The sequence below is a fragment of the Trichosurus vulpecula genome, chromosome 1, assembly GCF_011100635.1.
Source record: "Trichosurus vulpecula isolate mTriVul1 chromosome 1, mTriVul1.pri, whole genome shotgun sequence".
Lineage (NCBI taxonomy): Eukaryota > Metazoa > Chordata > Mammalia > Diprotodontia > Phalangeridae > Trichosurus > Trichosurus vulpecula.
Genome location: NC_050573.1, coordinates 501,068,269 through 501,089,298, shown reverse-complemented (window position 1 = coordinate 501,089,298; position 21,030 = coordinate 501,068,269). Strand labels below are relative to the sequence as shown.

Below are 21,030 nucleotides of genomic sequence, written 5' to 3'. Positions count from 1 at the left end.
AACCAGGTCAACTCCAGCGGAGGTAGCTGAGTACCTTAAAAGTACCAGTATTATTGCTGTGACTTGAACATTCCATACAAGCATTCAAAATACTTTTTAAAAAAAAAATAATTGATGGTATAAGATTCAAAAGTTACCATAAATTCATTTTAAGGAGATTACATGTTTGTTTAAAGTTTTACGTCTTGCTTCTTCAGATCCTTAGCTACACAGATTTAAAAACAAGGTTAATGGATAATACACATTTCACATATTTCTATAAGCACTTTCTAAATTCCATACTTTAACCTTGTTATGTATAAATATGTTGGCCATCAGCATTAGATCATTTACAATACTCTTTCCGGCTACTTTATCTGCACTATTCCTATTTATGGAGTTTTTTCATTTCAAAAATGCATGTCTTCAACTCTTTTCTAACAGACCCAGACAAATACATACTACTCCTTAAAATAATTAATAACAAATACGTCTTCTCTATATATCAAAAACATGGCTGCTAATAAGAATGGCTGTCCTTCAGAAGATAAAGGAAGCATGTGTTACAGCAGGGAGAAAGAATATATAAGGATTATAATTCTATTTTAAGTTAAATCCCAGGGGAAGGGGGGCATTTTTTTTAACAGAATTTAGAGTCTCCCTAAATGCCATACTTAACTGCCAATTCATTCGAAGTGAAAGAGTATTAAATTGACAAGATTCACATTAACGTCACAATTTTCTACTAAGTGGTAAATTGATTGGTTTTTTCTTGCAATGAACAGTTTAGTAGCAAGTTTAAATTTTAAAAGATGTAAAAATTTGAGATTTCGTTAAGAACTGCAAGACAATATTTTTCAAATCATTTTGCCAATATGGATAGAGTTTTAAAGACTGATAGCAATGAACATCCCCAAATAGTCACATAGCTGCTCTCTCCAAGTAGTCAAGAATGAACTCTCAGAGAGTGAGAATCCACTTGGTGCCTTGGGAGCACATGCTGCAGGTGTACTGGCCCATGTCTATGAGGCGGGGGAAGAGCAGAGCCAGCAAAATTACAAAGGTTTTCTTGTTAAAGGCCAGGTTGGCTTCAATCAATCTAACATTTATAAGTGAACCCAAACACCACTGGATGGGTCATCAACATGAAATTAAATCTTTCCCAAGAATCCAGTATAAGACATGAAGTAATACAAACGCTCTGGTGTTAGAAAGAACAATTGCTGGAGAAGGCAGGTATCTCTCAATGTATGATCAGGTTTGTTAAGCATCTATTTTGGCTTGAAACATTTCTCTTCACACAAACCCTACCTGCCCTTTTCTTCCAAAAACAGAATTTTTTATGCAGAATTTAATTATTTAAAAAGGCTTAGTTCTAGGATTTCCTTTATAAGGAAGCTGCAATTACTGTTTAAAATGTTTCAGAAAAGATACTGGATTCCATCATGGCAAGAAGCACTCTAAAGACTTGAGTGACAGGGCTCTGGGGTTAGAACTCTTAAAACAGATGTTGCTTTGGTCATAGGAAGCCTGTATCTGGCCATTACTCTATGCAGGAGCCCCACAACACTAACTAGACTATAAATGTACATGGTTCACTTTCTAGCAAAGCAAGCAAGCCAGCTGTACTTGAGGGTGAAGCTGAAGGACAGCAAAAGCTGCAGATCATGCATTATTCATGATCATGCTTTGGAAACCTTATTTCACAAAGGTACATCCAAAACTTACCTCAGATTTCTCCAGTTTATTTTGAGCATCAATTTGAGTAACAATTTCATTCATATTGGTCTCCAAAACCATTCCCCCCATCACCATTTCTGCCAGAATATTGTGGACCTAAGGGGAGAAAATGCAGACTAATTAAGAAGATGCAATTCTGTCATACCTGGTGGTCTGTTTTCAGAGGTAGTGTTAAAGCTAACATTTGGAGTGGTGATTGTTTATCATTGCTTTGTTATGGCTTCACATGGAAAGAGGTTAATGCCCTTCTGAGTAAACATAGGGAAGACTTTCCTTTCGCTAACCAATATATTATCGATTCATAAGAAGAATGAACATGGAAAAACTAAAGCATGAAAATAAAAAAGGACTATGAAAATAAGGAATGAAAGGATGTCCTTCTACAAAGAGGACTTTAAAAATGAGTAACTAAGACATTAGTCTCTTGTCCCCAACAAAACACAGAGTTTCTGCATTCCTCAGCTAACTTCAGCCAATCTCTCCAAGATTTCCTTTCCTTATCTCTAAGATGGGCATCATATCTGAACCATTTCTATCACATGGTTGTTGTGGGGAAAGCATTTTCTAAAACCTGAGAGCAATCTAGTAACGTGAGTTGTTTAATCATAGCCAACGACACAGAGACAGCTATGATGTCTTTTGGAAAACCTTAACAATTAAGGGGACAAGATGTGATGAAAACACACAAGATGACTTAAAAATAAACTTGTACAATATTTGATGCAAAAGTAGCTTATGCATCAAAACATACAACTTAGGGGTTCTGATGATGTCACTGTTGTCATGTAATAATTTATTATCTTAATAAAATAAAAATAAATATATTTATTATATATTTATAAATATATTTTATTTATAAAATAAATAAAATAAGCATTCTGGAGGCATCAAGTTACCCTCCTGGAAAACATTAATTGAGATTTATTCAATGTGACAGGCTCTTCTACTAGAGGCTCTCCTTTGTTTTTTTGTTTGTCTATTTAAAAAGATGCATCCATAATGAAAACCCTGTTTACCTCAGTTTCTCATCTGTAAAATGAGCTGAAGAAAGAAAAGGCAAACCTCCAGCATCTTGGCCAAAAAAACCCCAAATGGTGTCATGAAGTGTCAGACACAACTGAAATACTACTAAACAACAACATACATATATATATTTAGATGAAGACTCTGTGTACGTGTGTGTGTATGTGTATGTGTGAGTGTGTATGTGTGAGTGTGCAGTATATCCAGCAAGAAAGAATAAAGTGTTATAAAATAAGAATGCACGAGGGATTTGTCTTAATGAATACATAAGAATGATAATTAACACAATTTTTGTATACAAGTGTATACTTTTAAATGGCTTGAAGATACCTGAAAAGCATATTTCATTAAATAGTTTAAACAGCCTCTCCCAATCTTGTTTATGTTCCCCTGATTTTATAGTCTGAATTCATGAGGTTTTATTCTAATACCTTTAAGAATTCAAAGTGCCTTCAGATTTATTCTCTCATTGTACCTTTCAGCACTTGTATTTAATTCCACACATATGTCACATTATATTTACATGAAAGAGCACTGGATTTGGACCCAGAGAACCTTGGATCATAGGATAAAAGATTCAGAGCAAGAAGGGCCCTCAGAAGCCACCCAGTCCAACCCCACCCGCTTTGACCTCCATTTTACAGATGAAGGAACTATGTTTTTAGATAGATTAAGTGACTCCTCCAAATTCAAACAGATAGTAAAGAACTCCAAGTTCCACCCTCTTATCTAATACACCAATTCCAGTGAAGCTGTTTATTACCTGTGACCTTGGCCAAGTCATTTAATTTCTCTAGGGCTCAGGTGTAAAAGGAAATAAATTCTGATTTCCCTCCCAGATGTTCACATTCCCACAAGGCAGAGATCCATGTGAAGGCACTGCAAAGATCTTCTAGCTGGTCAGTGTGGAGAAAACCATTTTACCTAGTCCATGATATGCTGTTGGTAGGCAGCCTATGGAATTGTCTTTTTATTTGGGGGCATAGGAGGTAGGACTGGAACATGGGGTGAAGAGAGGAACTAAATCTCTGGTTTCATTAGTATAGAGAACTCCCAGTGACAAAACTTCTACCAATGTAGCAAACTGATTCTTCTGCAATTTATTATCAGAGTTGCCTAGAGCACTAAGTAAATTACTTAATTACACAGCCAGGATGTGTCAGAGGCAGCTCTTGAATCTGGGTCTCCTGAACGCTGAAGTTGGTTCTCCATCCACTATACCAGGTTACCTCTCAAACTTCACAAATACGCATGCATTCATGCGCGTGCGCGCGCACGCACACACACACACACACACACACACACACACTCTATCTCTATTATGGACTGATGGAGCAGCAAGCGCAAATTAAGCTAGATGACATTTGAGAAATTGCACAAACAGTTTGATACCAAGTTACCTGCTACCACAAGAAGCCCAAGCCTTTCACATCGGGTTATTTTTATTGCTCAGTCATGCCTGATTCTCTGTGACCCTATTTGGGGTTTTCTTGGCAGAGATACTGGAATGGTTTGCCATTTCCTTCTCCAGCTCATTTTACAGAAGAGGAAACTGAGGCAAATGGGATTAGGTGACTTATCTAGGATCACACAGCTAGTAAGTGCCTGAGGCCAGTTTTGAAGTCAGGTGTTCCTGAGTTCTTATGCCTGGCAGCCTAGCTGCTGTACCATACAGCTGTCCCTTCCACCAGTAGTGTTCTCCACAGCTATCAATCATGATGCCCAATCAAAGAATCTAAATTATGTATAACAAGAAGGGTACTGACAAAGTGGGTGCAAATAGGCTGCAGCTTGACATGTACGTCAGAAGAAATTTGAAAGACATTATTAAGGAAATGGATGAACAGCAAAGGTGACAAGGCCAGTTGCATAGTGAGAAGATAAATAAACAGGCTGAATGGCAAATTAGTATTCCTGATATATGGAAAAAGCAAAATTTGGAGGTGTGGGATAAGCTTCTGGCCTCTTAAGTAGTTTATGGAGGATCTCTAGAAAGACAGACAAAAGACCTACAGGTTGAAAAGAGTTAGGACTGTGATTTATATCACTGGAAGTATACCCACATCCTTGAAACAAACAATCCAAAGCATCAAAGTGTTCCTGTAAATTATCCGCAAAAAAAAAAAAGTATTTTAAATGCACTAAGCTTGCTACTTAAGAATATTTCAAGGACCTGTAATTCTACAGATGTGGGTATATACTCTCTACAAGTACAAATCGCTGCCCTGCCACAACTTAAGGGGTGATATTCATAAGTGATGTCAAACCCCGCCTCTTTCAGCATCGCTGATCCAAGGATGCTTCTTTTGTCGTCTGTTTCTGGTTGTAAGTTTCCCTTTGGTAAGCACACCTTTAAAGACCACATTATTGTACTCTCAGATGAATCTGAAGTTAGGATACATTTCACAAAATTGGCTGGGCAATGAATATATGTTATCCAATGCTTGAGGTGAGTGGTAATGACTCTAATCTAAACACAAGAGGGCTATATGTCCTTATCTTTTCACTCCCAAAGGCTTATGTTGAAAAGACTCACTCAGCAAAAATAACAATGCAAACAATAACAATCTCAAATTATGAGAAACAAATAAAATTAAGTTTCATTAAATTCTAAAGCTTAGTCATACAACTGAATAGAGCTTATTTTTCTGTAATAATGAACTGCTTCCCATTAGTTTATACTAAGATGCTAAATAATATGCTAATTAGTTTATACTAATACGCTAAATAAATATTTTTAGATAATACCTTTCATATTTTTATTTGTATTACTTATGCACGTAAGTTAAAAACATAATCCTTCAGCTAAAAAATAGGTAGGAAGATTGTAGGCATTAGGAATACAAAAATCCTTTCTGTAGACCTCTGCAGCTTAATTAGGGGATTTACAAATAAGCAGCTGAATAGACATTGAAAGGGAAAGCATAAGACAATAGGATAGAGTCAATTATCTGAAATACTAATTTTTTTTTTCAAATAATGGAGTTCTTTCACTTAATCTCTCAGAAAACTCTTTCTTGAGAAATGTACCTGTCAGATCTATAGATAAAGGAAGAATTTATGACCAAACAAGAGATAGAAGAAATCAAAACTATCAATAGTCACATTAAAAAAAATCTCTAAATCACTACTGATTAAAGAAATGCAAATTAAAACAATTCTAAAGTACTACCTCACACCTATTAGACTGGTTAAGATGACAGAAAAGGAAAACGACAAATGCTGGCTGTGCAAAAATTGGGATACCAATGGACTGTTGGTGGAGCTGTGAACTAGTTCAATCATTTTGGAAAACAATTTGGAACTATACTCAAAGGGCTATAAAAATACATACCTTTTGACCCAACAATATAATTACTAGGTCTGTCTCCAAAAGAGGTGAAAAAAAAAAAAAGACATTGTTGGACTAGAGGACATACTTTATCTTTCCTAGTTTTAGGCCGAAGTCAACAGAATTACATATCTATATACATATATATGGTGAATAAATTTCCACATATATGTGTATACCATATATATGGCTTGTGTGTGTTTGTGTGCATGTGTGTGTGCACATGTGTGCGTGTGCATTCCATAAACATGTATATGTGTACATACAGTCAATCCTCAACTTTTGCAGGGGTAACATTCCTAGAAAATTATGTGAACATCAAAAATGCAAATGCTGATACACTGAACCTATGGGAAATAGGTTAGGTTCCCCCAACCACCAAAAACTGTAATATTTTGATAGAGGTTGCTGAAAACGCACTTTTCTGCATACAATTCTTTATAACAAAACATTAATTCTGATAATATGCACTCTTCCTAACATAGAAACCATGAAATAATTCATAAAATGAAGTATACAAAAGAAAACTGGTAACAGTATTTTTTCTCACTAGTAATTCCCTAGAATTCTGTGACCTTTTGTCCTAACATCTAAAGAAAAAATTATTTTAGACAATATTCACTTTCATAACACATGAAATCTACAGTACCAAAAATAATGCAAAGCAAATAAAATTCTCAAAACTAAAACATTTTTAAACCTGAATCTTGCCTTTGACTGTGTCAAATGGCAGTCTTATTTAGCACACTGGACTGTGTACTACATTGCTATAAACTTCTCTACCTTAGCTGACCAAAACCAAGGAAGAAGTGGCTGAGACTTTAGTTGCTGCTGCAGGAAGACACTAAGACCAGCAAGGTTTTGACATCACCTCTGACACTTTGAGCTTCATAGCTGGTGGATGGCATTCGATATTATGAAGGATATACCACCTTGCAATATATATCCTATTAGCACACCTAGAGGCAGCTAGCTCATGTAGTGGATAAAGTGCCATCCCTGGAGTCAGGAAGACCTGAGTTCAAATACAGCTTCAGACACTTACTGTGTGACCCTGGGCAAGTCACTTAACTCTGCCTCAGTTTCCTTTTTTTCTATAATGAGCTGGAGAAGGAAATGGCAAACCACTCTAGGACCTTTACCAAGAAAATCCCAAATGGGGTCACAAAGAGTCAAACACAACTGAAAACAACTGAACAATTAGTATACCAGCAGCTCCACAAACTTATGGGCATCACACCTCTCATTTTTTTCTGTATTGTACATAGCAGTGAATGTACACCGCTGACAATGCAAAAGTGAAAATGAGGCTACTAATAAAATCCCACATGCTTCAAGTCATGAAAATTAAACACAAATGTTAAGTATTGACTGTGTATACATATACATACATATACATACACATACATGCACAAACATACATATGGAAACAGCTCTGCCCCACTTAAATACAATTCACTTGCAAGTCAAGACATCACCCTCCTGATGTCATTGGTCCTTCTCAAGAATGAAGGACAAACAACAATATATAAACACTTTCTTTAGTGACTAGGATACGGTGAAGACAGTTTCACCTCTTACTGATAATTCAAAGTCATTATACAAGCATTAATTACTATATAATGATGTAACAGCACAAACGCCAACACTACCTTGTTTTTCTTCCATGATTCTTCTGTCACCTCCCTTACTATCAGCTGCTGTCCTTTCTTATAGGGTCTGCCTCTAAGAAGCAACAAACTTCCAAATTTCTATTTGACTGTAATTTAGGAGTCATAAGGAGCTATTTGATCAATCTAGATAAATCAGAAACTGTAATTTTATATGCAATACTAACCAATAGGTCTATGAAAGCTTAAGCTAGACTATATGACAGTAAGATGACTCCTTGTCTCTATATAGCATTTTTACAATTTTTTCTCTTGCTATTCTAAGACTTTCTTGCTGCTAATTTCTAGCGTTATAGCAATGTTAGAAAGGGCTCAGGCTGCCAGCCATCTGAGCAGTTGATAAAATGCAAATACATGAGATGTTATTTCTCAGCCATCCATTTTACTCACTTTGCTGGTGTGTCTGTCTGTGAGCATGCACGCGCGCGCACAGACGCGCACACACACATACACACATTTTCCTTATAAATGCAGAATTTTGGGAAAGCTTTGAAGTTAATTTACTCAGTTAATTTCCTACCTCCAAAAATTTGCATTCAGAGATATCTGATTTCTACTGGCACAAATACTGTTTTCTTGGCCGCTTAGCCTTGTTAGATGGACTTTTTTGAATTGTTACAGCAGAAAAAAAATTAATTACCTAAAGTCCAATGTTCCAGTGATGAGCCTTTCCAGACTTAGCTAGTTTGATCCTTAGCTGACAATAGCCAGGCTCCATACTTAGAACCTTTCCAGCTTGGTAACAGTTTCTTCCACATAGGCACCAGAACAGGATATTAGTGGTTGGCCTCTGATTACACGTACACTTCATCCTTCACTCTATTCTTAAGACATCCAGGGAAGGAAATTTTATTTCTATAACCTTTTACAACAGTCTGTTCCAAGGTACAAGGGTTAATAATGTATTTAGGTCCAACTTAAACTTTTCTGACTGCAATTTAAGCTTATCCTTTTATGTTCGACCTTCGCTAGAACTTTAAAAAGTACCCTTGGTTATTTCCAAGTTATCCTGCATATAGACTGTTTGTACATAGTTATTTGTATGTTGACTTCCTCCATTAGACAGTGAGCTCCTTGATATAGATCAGGGATTGTCTTTTGTGTTTCTTTGCCTAGGGCTTAGCACAGACCCTGGGACATAACTGGCATTTAATAAATATTCAGTGACTGACTACATATGCCAGAAGATAGTTGCCCATCACTTTCTTAGAATAAATAATTATTTCAATTCTTTAAAGGATTTACTTACCAGTGCTTTCATCATTTTTTGTTTTTCTTCCCTAATCCCTTTTCAGTTTCTTCACAGTCCTTTTAAAATGCAGAAGTTGAACTGGCTATATTATCCGCCTGAAAGCCTAACTAAAGTGCGCACAGTGGGAGGACTACCTCCTGCTGTCAAGCTCCTTTTAATATAGTTCACTAACATACTGATTTTTTAACACCTGTTAAAGCAGATAAATATTCCTAATAATTTTTAATCAATTCTTATTCTTATTCGTGCTAATCAATAATTTCTTGTCTCTAGTTTTTATCCTTAATGCACCACACTGTAATTGCCCCTATTTATTCAATACTTCAATTAAGCTTAACTTAAATTAGGATTTCTTGCAGGCCTACTATGTGCAATGCAACATGCCAGGCCTTAACAATGTAGAAACAAAAATGAAAAACAGTTCTTGCCCTTAACAAGCCTATGGTCTATTAGCAAATATGACATATAAACAGAAGATAATCTGAGGAGGAAGAGAATACTAATAAGGAGGGGGATCAGGAAAGGCTTCCCATAGGAAGCACATGAGGAGGGAGATGAAAGAGTGCGTTCTAGGCATGGGACAAAGCGCATAGAAAGTTTGAAGATGAGATTTGAAATACGAGATTTAGGGACTAGCTAGTGGTAAGACAATCTGGCTGTAGAGTGTGTAAAGGGAAGAAATGTGAAATAAAGCTTGAAAGGTGTAGGCTACAGACAGACTGTGAAATGCCAAGTTGAAGTTTTTATTTTATCTCAGAGGCAGGAGGGAGCCAATGAAAACTTAAGCAAGGAGTAGTATGTGTTCAGAACTGTGTCTTAAGAAGATCATTTTGGCAGCTGTACAGACTAGAGGATGGTTTGGAGAAGAAACAAGGAAACCAATGAGGAGGCTCTTGAAATTCTAAGAAAAAATTGATGAAGGCCTGAACTAGGCTGGGGGTCTTGTGAGTAGAAAGGAACAAAATCAAGGAGAAAAGAAGGCAGCAGTGACTGCTCTATCAACCAGTCATTCTCCCATCCCTCTCCCTCTACTTGGGCCTCCCTATTTCCTGAGACCACAACAATATTGAAGAATATTTCATAAATCTGGTTGATAAGACAGCAGCAGGGTTTGAGGGGGCTGATTCTAATTTTGAAAGAAGTTTTAATGTGGATAAACCACTATCAAACAGCATCACATGCTACAGATAAATCTTTCATGAAAAGAAGAGTCCATCAATGTGGCAAACTCCAGTGTTGCCTTATTTTAAGAAATTGCCACAGCCACCCCAACCTTCAGCAACCACCACCCTGATCAGTCAACAGCCATCAACATCAAGGCAAGTCCCTCCACCAGCAAAAAGATTATGACTCACTGAAGGGTCAAATGATGGTTAGCATTTTTAGCAATAAAGTATCTTTTAACTAAGGTATGTACATTTTTAAAGACATAATACTATTGCACATTTAATAGACTACTGTATAACATAAACATAATTTTTACATGTACTGGGACACCAAAAAGTTCATGTGACTTGCTTTATTACAATGGTCTAGAACAGAACCCACACTATCTCTGAGGTATACCTCTACAGGGAAGTAAGAGACAGTGAGGAATCATATATCAGTCACAGAGCTGGACAGTAATATAATGGTATCCTCAACAAAGATTGGTGATTTTTAAAGCATTATGCAGTATGTATGTGGCTAGGCACTGGAGGATACAAAAACTAAAAAGTAACACAGTCCCTAACCTCAAATAGCTTACATTCTGTGAGGGAACACAACATTCATACAGATATTTAGAGGAAAAGAACACCAACAATTAAGGACTGGCCTAGTTTTTGAAACTAATTTTTTCATATTATTTTTAAAAACTCCTTTTGAATCCTATATTCACTTTCTAAGATGAAAACAGCAACACTGATCAAATTCACATGCTTTCTATCTACAACAGCACTGAAGAGTTTGTTCTCAGAAGCTCCAGAGGCTGTCTTGTCTCCTAGTGGCATCTCCCAATTACCTTCTCTACCAATCCTGTTTTCCCATCGATATCACGTCACCAAATCTTCACTTCTTTGCCTTCTCTGTAGTCTTAACAATAAACAATCTGCCCTTGGCTCAGCTAGGCCTTGCTTTCTCCTCTGGAAATTATTTACTAACTCAATTCTATTTCCATTGCTTGTTATATAAGCAAAACAAAAACTGAAATCTAAATTTTAAAAGAATTTTATTTGGAGAAGAAAAAAGACCCCTGGTATGTTTCTCCTTTGCTTTGTCTTTATAATTCTACTTTTTTTTCCTCACTGCTCATTTCTCTCTACCCAACATTTTATGCCTATCAAAAGTACAGCTCCTTCTCAATACTTGGTCTTGACAATAATATATACCTTTGTAACTACCTTGAAAAAGTGATTAATCCCAAGTTTTCCCCTGTCCTAGAATATCTTCTCAGATGATAAAACAACTTTCCCCTTTCAGAAGAGAGTTGGGGGACTATGGGCAAAGAATGTTATATTTACCATGAGACATACTTGTAGCATTAATTCTTTTTCACAAGGGAGGGCTGAACAGGGCGAGGGGCATATTGAGATATGTCTATGATATAAAAAACAAAACAAAAATGAATCTTAACCACGGCCTATTTCCAAGATAAGCAAGTCTCAAGACCTTGATGCTAAGTAGCAGCAAGGCCTACTAACACTTTGTAATACTAAATGATATCACTGTTAATGATCCATTTGACATATAGTATAATGGCATTAACTACCAGCTATTTCTGCCTCCCTTAAAATGCTCTTCTCTATTCCACCCACCCTGTGCCAAAAGAATGCCACACAATTTTCGTGAGGAGACTTGGGCAAAACATTCATGATTCACAGCCATTTGATGATGTACCAAGGAAAAAATGAATTCCTCTCTCTCTGGCTGGCAAAAAAAATAAAAGCTATTAAATTGAAATTAATGATTCATCCTTCCTTTTACCTTTCACCCCAGTCCCACCCCTAATCAATCAAATTCTCAAGTTTTCTATTAATCACTGCTGGCATAATATTGTACTACAAGTGCTTTAATGGACTACTGTAAACATCCTCTGCTTGTCTGACTCTCTCAAACAACACCAGCTAGACTCACAAACATCTGATTCATAACTAACCCTGGGCCTTGGCTAAAAATCCTGACAGTCTAAAATGTAATTAGAAAAGGCTTAAAGTTTAAGCTAAAAAAAAATTGGAAAATGAATGTGTGTTCCAATAAACAACATAACATGCAGAAATAAGCAAACACATTTTACTTTTAAGAGGTAAAAGGCATTGGAACAAAACAGTAACATTACTGTGAGACCATACAATAGACTGCCTGTCCAGACAGAAAAAGTCAATGAATTCTTCATCTAGATCATGAAACTGACAAAGGAAAAATATGATAAAGATGGGATATTTAAATTACCTATACATTAACTGGAAGTTTCATACCATTAAAAACAGCGAAATTATTAACTTGTCTTGCCGGAAATTTCATTTCTCATCAGTTAGAGAAAGCAAGGGGGTGCAGGACAGGGAATAATTGCTACTATCACCAGCAAGAATTACTTGGGGAGGCAAAAGTAACAGGAACCATCGGAGGAAAATGACCATGACTTGCCAGAATTCCTGACATTTAAGGAAGATATTGGATATAGTCAGAAATGTGTCCTAGACTGCAGGAGAGATTTCTACAAGTTCAGAGGAAAAATAGTTATGGCTAAAGAGGAAGAAATTGTGAAAACTGGCATATCTATATATTTCTCTCTCCTCTCCCCCCGCACCCCTACACCAAAATTCTAAGCTATCATGGTGAATTATTCCAAGGAGAGAAGAAAAGAATAAGGCCATTCAAAGAGATCAGTCTATATGGTTTCAAATAAAGCTCTGTGATGGGCTCAGACTCAAAAAGGACATGTACAGAAATGGAATTCAGTTAGTCAAGCATTTATTACATGCTTACTATGTATCAGGCACAAAACAAGGCAAATGCACAGTTGCCTGTTTCACGTTCTAATGTGGGAGATGACAAGCAAACAACTATGCACATACAAGATACATACAGAAGAGATGAAAGGTAATGTCGGAGAGAAGACACTGAGAAGAAAGCAATGTCATTTGATTATAAGAAATATAAAGCACTAGAAATTATAGAACAAACAAGAGTAAGAGAAAGTCGGGCTGAAGAGTCGAATAAATCTGTACAAATTATACCACAGGTTGCAGAAAGAATATGTAAATATAATCACTATATCACTATCAATAATCTTTCAGAAATCACAGAGAAGGAAAAAGGCATAAAAGACTAGAGGCAGAAAAATACTCCAATTTTCAAATAGAAGGAGATTTTGTAGACTACAAACTTGTGCTCTTGATATCAAGTAAATCTCAATTCAAATCAAGATTCTGAAAGAAGTGATTAAGCAAGAAGTGCAGAGACAAGAAAATAACATGGGTACCCAAAAATAAGTCATGCCAGGCTACCTTCATCTCCTGGAGGGTTGTACAGAATTATTATAGTTGTGAGAAATAATATATCTGAATTTCAGCAAGATATTTGACCACATCTTTGATATTCTTGGGCGCAAAATGGAGAAACATGGTCTGAATCACATTCCAGTCTATCTGAATTCAGAAACGATCCAAGAACTATGCCTAGAGAATATCAAATAATGGACTGATGTCAATCGGGGGGAAAAGGCTAAAGGTATGTCTCAGAGTTCTGCTTCTGATTATGATTCTGTTCATTTTTATTAGCAATTTAGATGAATATATTAATAGCATACTTAAATTTGCATACGACAAAATCCAAGAAGAATATTATGTTTAATTAAGGACACTGGATAACAGAATTTAGATTGAAAAAAAAAATCTCAGCAGGCTGAAGAGGCCAAATCTAACATGATAAAATTTAATAGAGATAAGTGTAAATACCTAGACATAAATGTGAAAGAAAACAATAGATAATAACATGGTGAAGAAAAGGTGGTTAGTTCATGTGAAAAAGTAGTTATGAGAAAGGTTTAGGGTTTTAAGTTGAGTACAAACTCAAAATGTGTTGGTAGTTGACATGGTTGACCAAAACAAACAAAACAACTAATGAAATACAAGGCTACATTTGCAGATTTACATTTAAAGCATGAAGAATAAGAATATATAATGCCCCACTATACTCCACGACAGTCAACAGTTTCCTGGAACACTGTGTTCATTTCTGGACACCACATTTTAAAAGGGATATTAACAGGCTGGACCATATCCAAAATAGCATAACTTGAATGGCGAAAGGATTCAATATTATAGCATATGAAAAATGGTTAAAGAATAGATTAAAGAATAGGTTGTATTACATATATTAACCTATATACAATTGCTCGCTTTCTCAATGGGGGGGTAGGGGACATGGATGGAGGAAGTGAGAGAATTTGGAACTCAAAGTTTTAAAAGGAAATGTTAAAAATTGTTTTTTACATATAACTGAGGGAAAATAAAATACTAAATTAAAAAAGAATAGATTGTATTTAATAAATACAATTTAATAACCATATTTAATAGGTATATTCTAGGGAAGTTAACACTTAAAAGGGACATGGCAGGTATCCCCAAATATATGAAAGACTGATAAGTCTGGCCTCCCTGGTTTCCCTCAAGTTTAAACTAAAGAACTACCTTCTACAAAAAGCTTTGGCTAGTCTTCCTTAATTTTAGTGCCTTCCCCTTGAAATCATCTTCAATATACCCTGTATGTATCTTGTCTGTACATAGTTGTTTGCATGTAATTTCCTCCAGCAGAATATGAGCTCCTTGGGAAGAGGGGCTGTTTTTTGCTTTATCTTTTTTTCTAATATATTTCCAGTGCTTAGAATGCCTGGCACATAGTATTTAATAAAAACAAACAAAAACCAACCAAACTTGACATGACTTACTGACTTATGTGCAAGAGATAATAGCCTCATCCTATGTGATTCCAAAGCAGAGAACTAGTACCAATTATAGAAAGTTATAGGGTGATTAATTTTTGCTCAATATGAGGAATATCTAAAAAGAGTCATCCAAAATTGTAATAGGCCACCTCATGTAGTAATACATTGCCTGTTAGCAAAAGTGTTCAGAGACTCCATAGACTACTTATTGAAGACATGATACAGGAAATTTACACAATGGGTACGGGATTGGGCTGTATTCTATATAAATTTACATTCTACTCCAGAGTTCATAAAGCCCCTGAAAGTAATCCAAAAGCCTTTAAATTGCCACAAATTCTGCTGAACTGGGCTATTACAATGCAGTACCCATGATTCCCTTTACATTTTTTTTTTTACTTAGAAACACATACACATACATGCCCTTTGGCATTTTGTATTATTACTGAATAACGTATCTTTCTCAAAAGTATACTATATTCTGTTTCATTGGGAAATTTTTTTAACACACTTTTTTTTCTTTGACATACATAACTGATTCTATTTTTTTCTGCCATTTTATTTGAGGATTGAAAAAAGACTGTTAAGAGTCAGAAAATTTAAGGTGAGCAACAAAGATATACATTTTAAAAATATGAATCCATCAATTTTAACTCTGGTCATCCATGGTGGTTTAGAGTACTTGTTATCATTCTCTGAAGTCAACTTCTAAGTTGAATTTTAAGTTTTCAATAAGAGCTACAAAGTTAAAAGACCCTTTAGACACCTTTCAGAAGAGAATGAGAAAAATACTTGGAAAAAAAACCCTTTTTGGAGGTTTCTACTAAGTTCTAGGGTTTAGTCCATTGACTATTACATGATTCCTAGTGAGCAAAAGATCATTCTATTATAAGATCACAAAAACCTAATTTCACTCTCCCTTGATTTAAACGTTCAGAGTCAATTTCTATCACATAGGCTGAGAGCTTTGAAAACTCAAGAAGAGAAAGCTAGAAAAAGCTAAATCTTAAAGCCCAATTGTTTAAAAGCAAAACAGCATTTTTAAACCTACTGCTCTGATTTTAGCTGTGGCCGACCCAATACAAGAGCAGAAATAAAAGCAGTTCTACAAACCTTTAAGCAACTTGAGGCAGGAATCAGGGAGGGAGGATAGGGATAGTGAATGCTAGCAGTAAATGTAAACTTTCACAGAATCTTAGAATTACAGGAATATGCAATAATTTTGACCTAGTTTTATTCTGTGACACCAAGAGATCATTTGTGTGCTTCTGCTGACAAAAGGCTGACTCAGAAGATCTGACCTTAAGCAGTTGAAACAAAGTTATCTGGTTTCCACACTATACACATGTTTCATTGCTCTTCTGTTGTGTTTTTAATTCTGTGGTCTCAGTGTGAACAAAAACAAAAGGCAATGCCAAGAACCAGCAAATAATTGCTGCAAAACAGCCTACATAAGCCTCAGAAAACAAAGACCTTGAGGGAAACCTGGCATAGCTGGTGGGATTGTTAACGATTCTAAGGTGTAGATTCCGTTAAGTTGGAAGAACAGCAGGAAGACCAGTTTTTTGTTTATGGTTTTATGGTTTTTTGGTTGTTTGGCAGGGCAATTGGGGTTAAGTGACTTGCCCAAGGTCACACAGCTAGTACATGTATCAAGTGTCTGAGGCTGGATTTGAACTCAGGTCCTCCTGACTCCAGGGCCAGTGCTCTACTCACTGTGCCACCTAGCTGCCCCGGGAAGACCAGTTTTAAAATGAACAAAAAACCCCTGCTAACCACTTCTATCAAGAAAAAAACGTTTGTCATGGATTAAATAATACATAGACAAGAGTGTTACAGATTAGGATAAATGTGATTTTTACTAACAAAACTCCCTTTTTCATTTGCAGCTATTAAAAAACCACTGTGAGATCTATGCATATTCATTGGTTTGTAAAACATCTACTCAAAAAATGCTTGGGGATTTTTTTTTAACTTTGTAGAGGGAAGATAAGGTTCCTGCCCAATACCAGGGCACTGTAACCTCATTCAAGATGCAGGAACTAATAGATGTCAGCTGGCAGCTCTGTTGCACACTATCTAGTTCTAGGCCATGAATACAGTAGACTGATAAGGAGACCTGAGCCTGGGTTGGAGCACTCCAGAGTAAGGCGAAGTCATAGGCCCTAGGCTGCGTACTTAGCAAGGAACAAGTTTAGAAGCAAGCAGCAGCTATGTGTGTGGCTCTGACCCCAGGAGCAGAATGAGCTCTCCATTCTAGCCTCCAACTCGGTCTGAAGCCTGCAGAAGAATAACCAGTGCAGAGAGACTACATCTCTGTCACTCTGAACCAACACAACTTCCTCAATGGCTGACAGTGGCTGAATCCAGCAGTAACAGTATACTGAAATCACAACTGGGGCAAGTCCACAGTCCTATTGCTTAGACCCAAACCCAGGTCAGGAATTTACAAGGCTCAGACCAGAGGGACAACAATCAGACTTTGCCCCAGATCAGAATACTTTGGAAGAACCAAAAGCTTACAGGTCCCTGGACTATCCCTAAGATCCTGAATGACACAACTGAATATCTCAAGAAAGCAGCAGGACCAGCCCAGATATTCCTCTAGAAGTACCTAGAACCTGTCCCTAACATAAAGTTCAAAGTCAGGAAGTAGTCTGGAAGAAAAGAGCAAATAAAAAAAAGAATTCCAACATAAAGAGCTATTATGATGACAAGGACACTCAAGATACAAACCCTGAAAAAGAGAATATCTCCAAAAGATCTAAAAGCAAAGCCGCAAAGAAAAACACAGCTTCAGCACAAATTCAAGCAGAATTCATGAAAAGAAGCAATTGTGAAAATAAGGGTTAAAAAAATGTTTTTAATAAGTGAAACAAGACCACTAGAGGAAAAAAATGGAAAACAAGTGAGAGACATAGAAGAAAGAATTAGAAAGGGAATTAATAGCTATGGCACAAGAGGTCTAAAACCTCACCAAAGTAACAAACCCCTTGAACATCAGAATAGACCAAACAGGAAGGAGCTACTGACTTCATGAAAAAGAAATAATAAAATAAAGTCAAAAGACTAAAACAATTGAAGAAAATTTAAGGTTTTTTGTTTGTTTTTTTCACAGGGGGAAGGCAGGGCAATTGGGGTTAAGTGACTTACTCAAGGTCATACAGCTAATAAGTTTGTCAAGTGTCTGAGGCTGGATTTGAACTCAGGTCCTCCTTACTCCAGAGCCAATGTTCTACTCACTGCGCCATCTAGCTGCCCCACCAAATTTAAGATATTTCATAGCAAAAACAAATATCCTCAAAAATAGTTCAAGAGAAAATTTAAGAATCAGTGGACTACCTGAAAACCATGACCACAAAAAGATTACAAGAATTCATAAAAAGAAAACTGTTCAAATCTCTTAGAACCATAGAGCAAAGTGGGACTAAAAAAGATCTGCTAGTCACTTTCTGAAAGAAACCCCCAAATAAAAACTCCCAGGAAAACCAGAGCAAAATCCAGAGTTTTCAGGTAAAAAAGAAAAAAGGTACTATAAGCAGCCAGAAAGAATTTAAGAATCAAGACAACACAGTAAGGATCACACCATAGCAGCCACCACAATACAGGGGTGGAGAATTTGGAACACAATATTCTAAAACACAAAAGATATAGGCTTACAGCCAAGAATAACTTATTCAGCAAAACTGAGTATAATCTGGCAGGCCAAAATAAAAATGGTTCTTTGATAAACAGAGGACTTCCAAAGTATTCCTGATGAGGGAGCTATATAGAAATTCTGAGGTGCAAAGATAGCAGTCAAAAGAAGTATAAAAAAATAACCATGAATGAACAATTATAAAGGACTAAACAAGGATAAACTACTTACATCCTAATATGGAGAGACAGGGAATCTCTGAAACCTATTATCAGTAAGGGCATAGAGTTAAGTCTAATTAGACTAAAGGCCTAGGAAAGGTTCTTAAAAGAATGGTCTTAGAAGAATGGAAAAGGAGGAGAGAAGAATACATTAAGGAAAGAAAAGGAGAAGGCTAGAGGAAATTATCTCACAAAATCAAGGTACATAAGTAGAAGCCTATACAAACAGGAAGAGAAGGAGATTTGAGGGAGTAGCTTCAGTAGAACCTCACTTTTATCTTAACTGGTCAAAAAGGAAAAGAATATACCCACACCCACACCCACACACGGAGTCTAGTACAGAAATTCATTTTACTCAACAGGGAAATAGGAAGGAAAGAGGAGAAGGAAAAAGGAAGAATTAGAGGGAGGGTAAGAGATTAGAAACTCCTATGAAAGATATCAAAAATATTTATAATGGAGGGGCGGAGCCAAGATGGCAGAGTGAAAACAGGGACTCGAGCTCTCCCCCAAATCCCTCCAAGCACCTGTAAAAAATGACCCTAAACAAATTCTAGAGCTGTCACGAAATTCTGTCACAAAATGACAGAGTGAAACAAGTCTCCAGCCCAAGACAGCCTGGATGGCCACTGGGAATGCTCTATTGCATGGTGCTGGGAGTGGAGCGCAGCCCAACGTAGGCCGCGCCAGGACAGATCAGGCTGCAGCAGACTGGGTAGAGCAGGCCTCAGGGCCCTGAATCACTGAGCTATGGCAGTTTCCAGACTTCTCAACCCACAAACAGCAAAGACAACATAGCAGGTTAGTGGGAAAACTGTTGGACCTGAGTGAGAGAATGGCGCAATCTGGACCCAGCCCTGGTGTAGCAACAGCAACAGCAGCAGCAGTGGCTGCTTCTGGAGCTCCAGGCCCACAGATGGCGGGGGGACTCTAAGCAGCTGATCAGAGCTGGAGTGCAGGGACCTCTTTGCTGGTGCTGAGGCAGGATTCACTTGTGTTGCCCTGCTTGGATCTGGGTCTCAGTCCTGGTTGGTGGTCGGGGGCGGGGGGAGGAGCACTGGTGTGGCAGAGCTTGTGGTGGCTGTGGAGAGGGAGTCCTCCTGGTGGTTACACGGCAGAAAGGAATGCTTGAGATCACTCACAGAGCAGAGCAAAGGTCAGGGGAGGAGTAAACACCTCACCTCAGAAGAACTAAAAATTTACAGGTGCCTAGAAGTAGCTCTGAAAATAGCAGCACAAAACCCCTGAAGCTTGGGACAGAGCCCTCTCTAGTCTGGAAGCAGTAATACTCTGACAAAGAGCTCTAAAGTCAAGTAATTGCCTGGGAAAATGAGCAGACAGCGTAAAAGTTCTCAGACTATGGAATTTTACTTTGGTGACAAAGAAGATCAAAACATATAGCCAGAAGAAGTCAACAAAGTCAAAGAGCCTACATCAAAAGCCTCCAAGCAAAATATGAATAGGTCACAGGCCATGGAAGAGCTCCAAAAGGATTTGGAAAAGCAAGTAAGAGAAGTAAGAGGAAAAACTGGGAATAGAAATGAGTGTGATACAAGAAAATCATAAAAAATGAGTCAACAGCTTGCTAAAGGAGGCCCAAAAAAATACTGAAGAAAATAACACCTTAAAAAAATAGACTAACCCAAATGGCAAAGGAGCTCCAAAAAGCCAATAAAGAGAAGAATGCCTTAAAAGGCAGAATTAGCCAAATGGAAAAGGTGGTCCAAAAGATCACTGAAGAAAATAATTCCTTAAAAATTAGAATGGAGCAAGTGGAAACCAGTGACTTTATGAGAAATCAAGAAATTACAAAACAGAAACAAAAGAATGGAAAAAATGGAAGACAATGTGAAATATCTCACTGGAAAAACCACTGACCTGGAGAATAGGTCCAGAAGAGATAATTTAAGAATTATTGGACTACCTGAAAGCCATGATCAAAAAAAGAGCTTAGACATCATCTTTCAAGAAACTATCAAGGAAAACTATTCTAGAACCAGAGGGTAAAATAGAAACTGAAAGAATCCACTGATCTCCTCTTGAAAAAGATCCCAAAAGGAAAACTCCTAGGAATATTGTGGCCAAATTCCAGAGTTCCCAGGTCAAGGAGAAAATATTGCAAGCAGCCAGAAAGAAATAATATAAGTATTGTGAAAACACTATCAGGATAACACAAGATCTAGCAGCTTCTAAACTAAGGGATCAAAGGGCTTGGAATATGATATTCTGGAGGTTAAAAGAGCTAGGATTA

At 37.0% G+C, this 21,030-nt stretch overlaps 1 protein-coding gene across 2 annotated transcripts in view; it reads right to left on the bottom strand.

Annotated features, from left to right (window-relative positions):
• The window catches only part of AP3S1 (adaptor related protein complex 3 subunit sigma 1), a 98,356-nt gene that overhangs the window by 8,820 nt on the left and 68,506 nt on the right, over nt 1-21,030 (bottom strand). For both annotated transcript variants that reach the window (XM_036740368.1, XM_036740360.1), the window contains exon 5: nt 1,708-1,815. In XM_036740368.1, the coding sequence (XP_036596263.1) occupies nt 1,708-1,815 (108 nt within the window). The remainder of the gene's footprint in view (nt 1-1,707; nt 1,816-21,030) is intronic.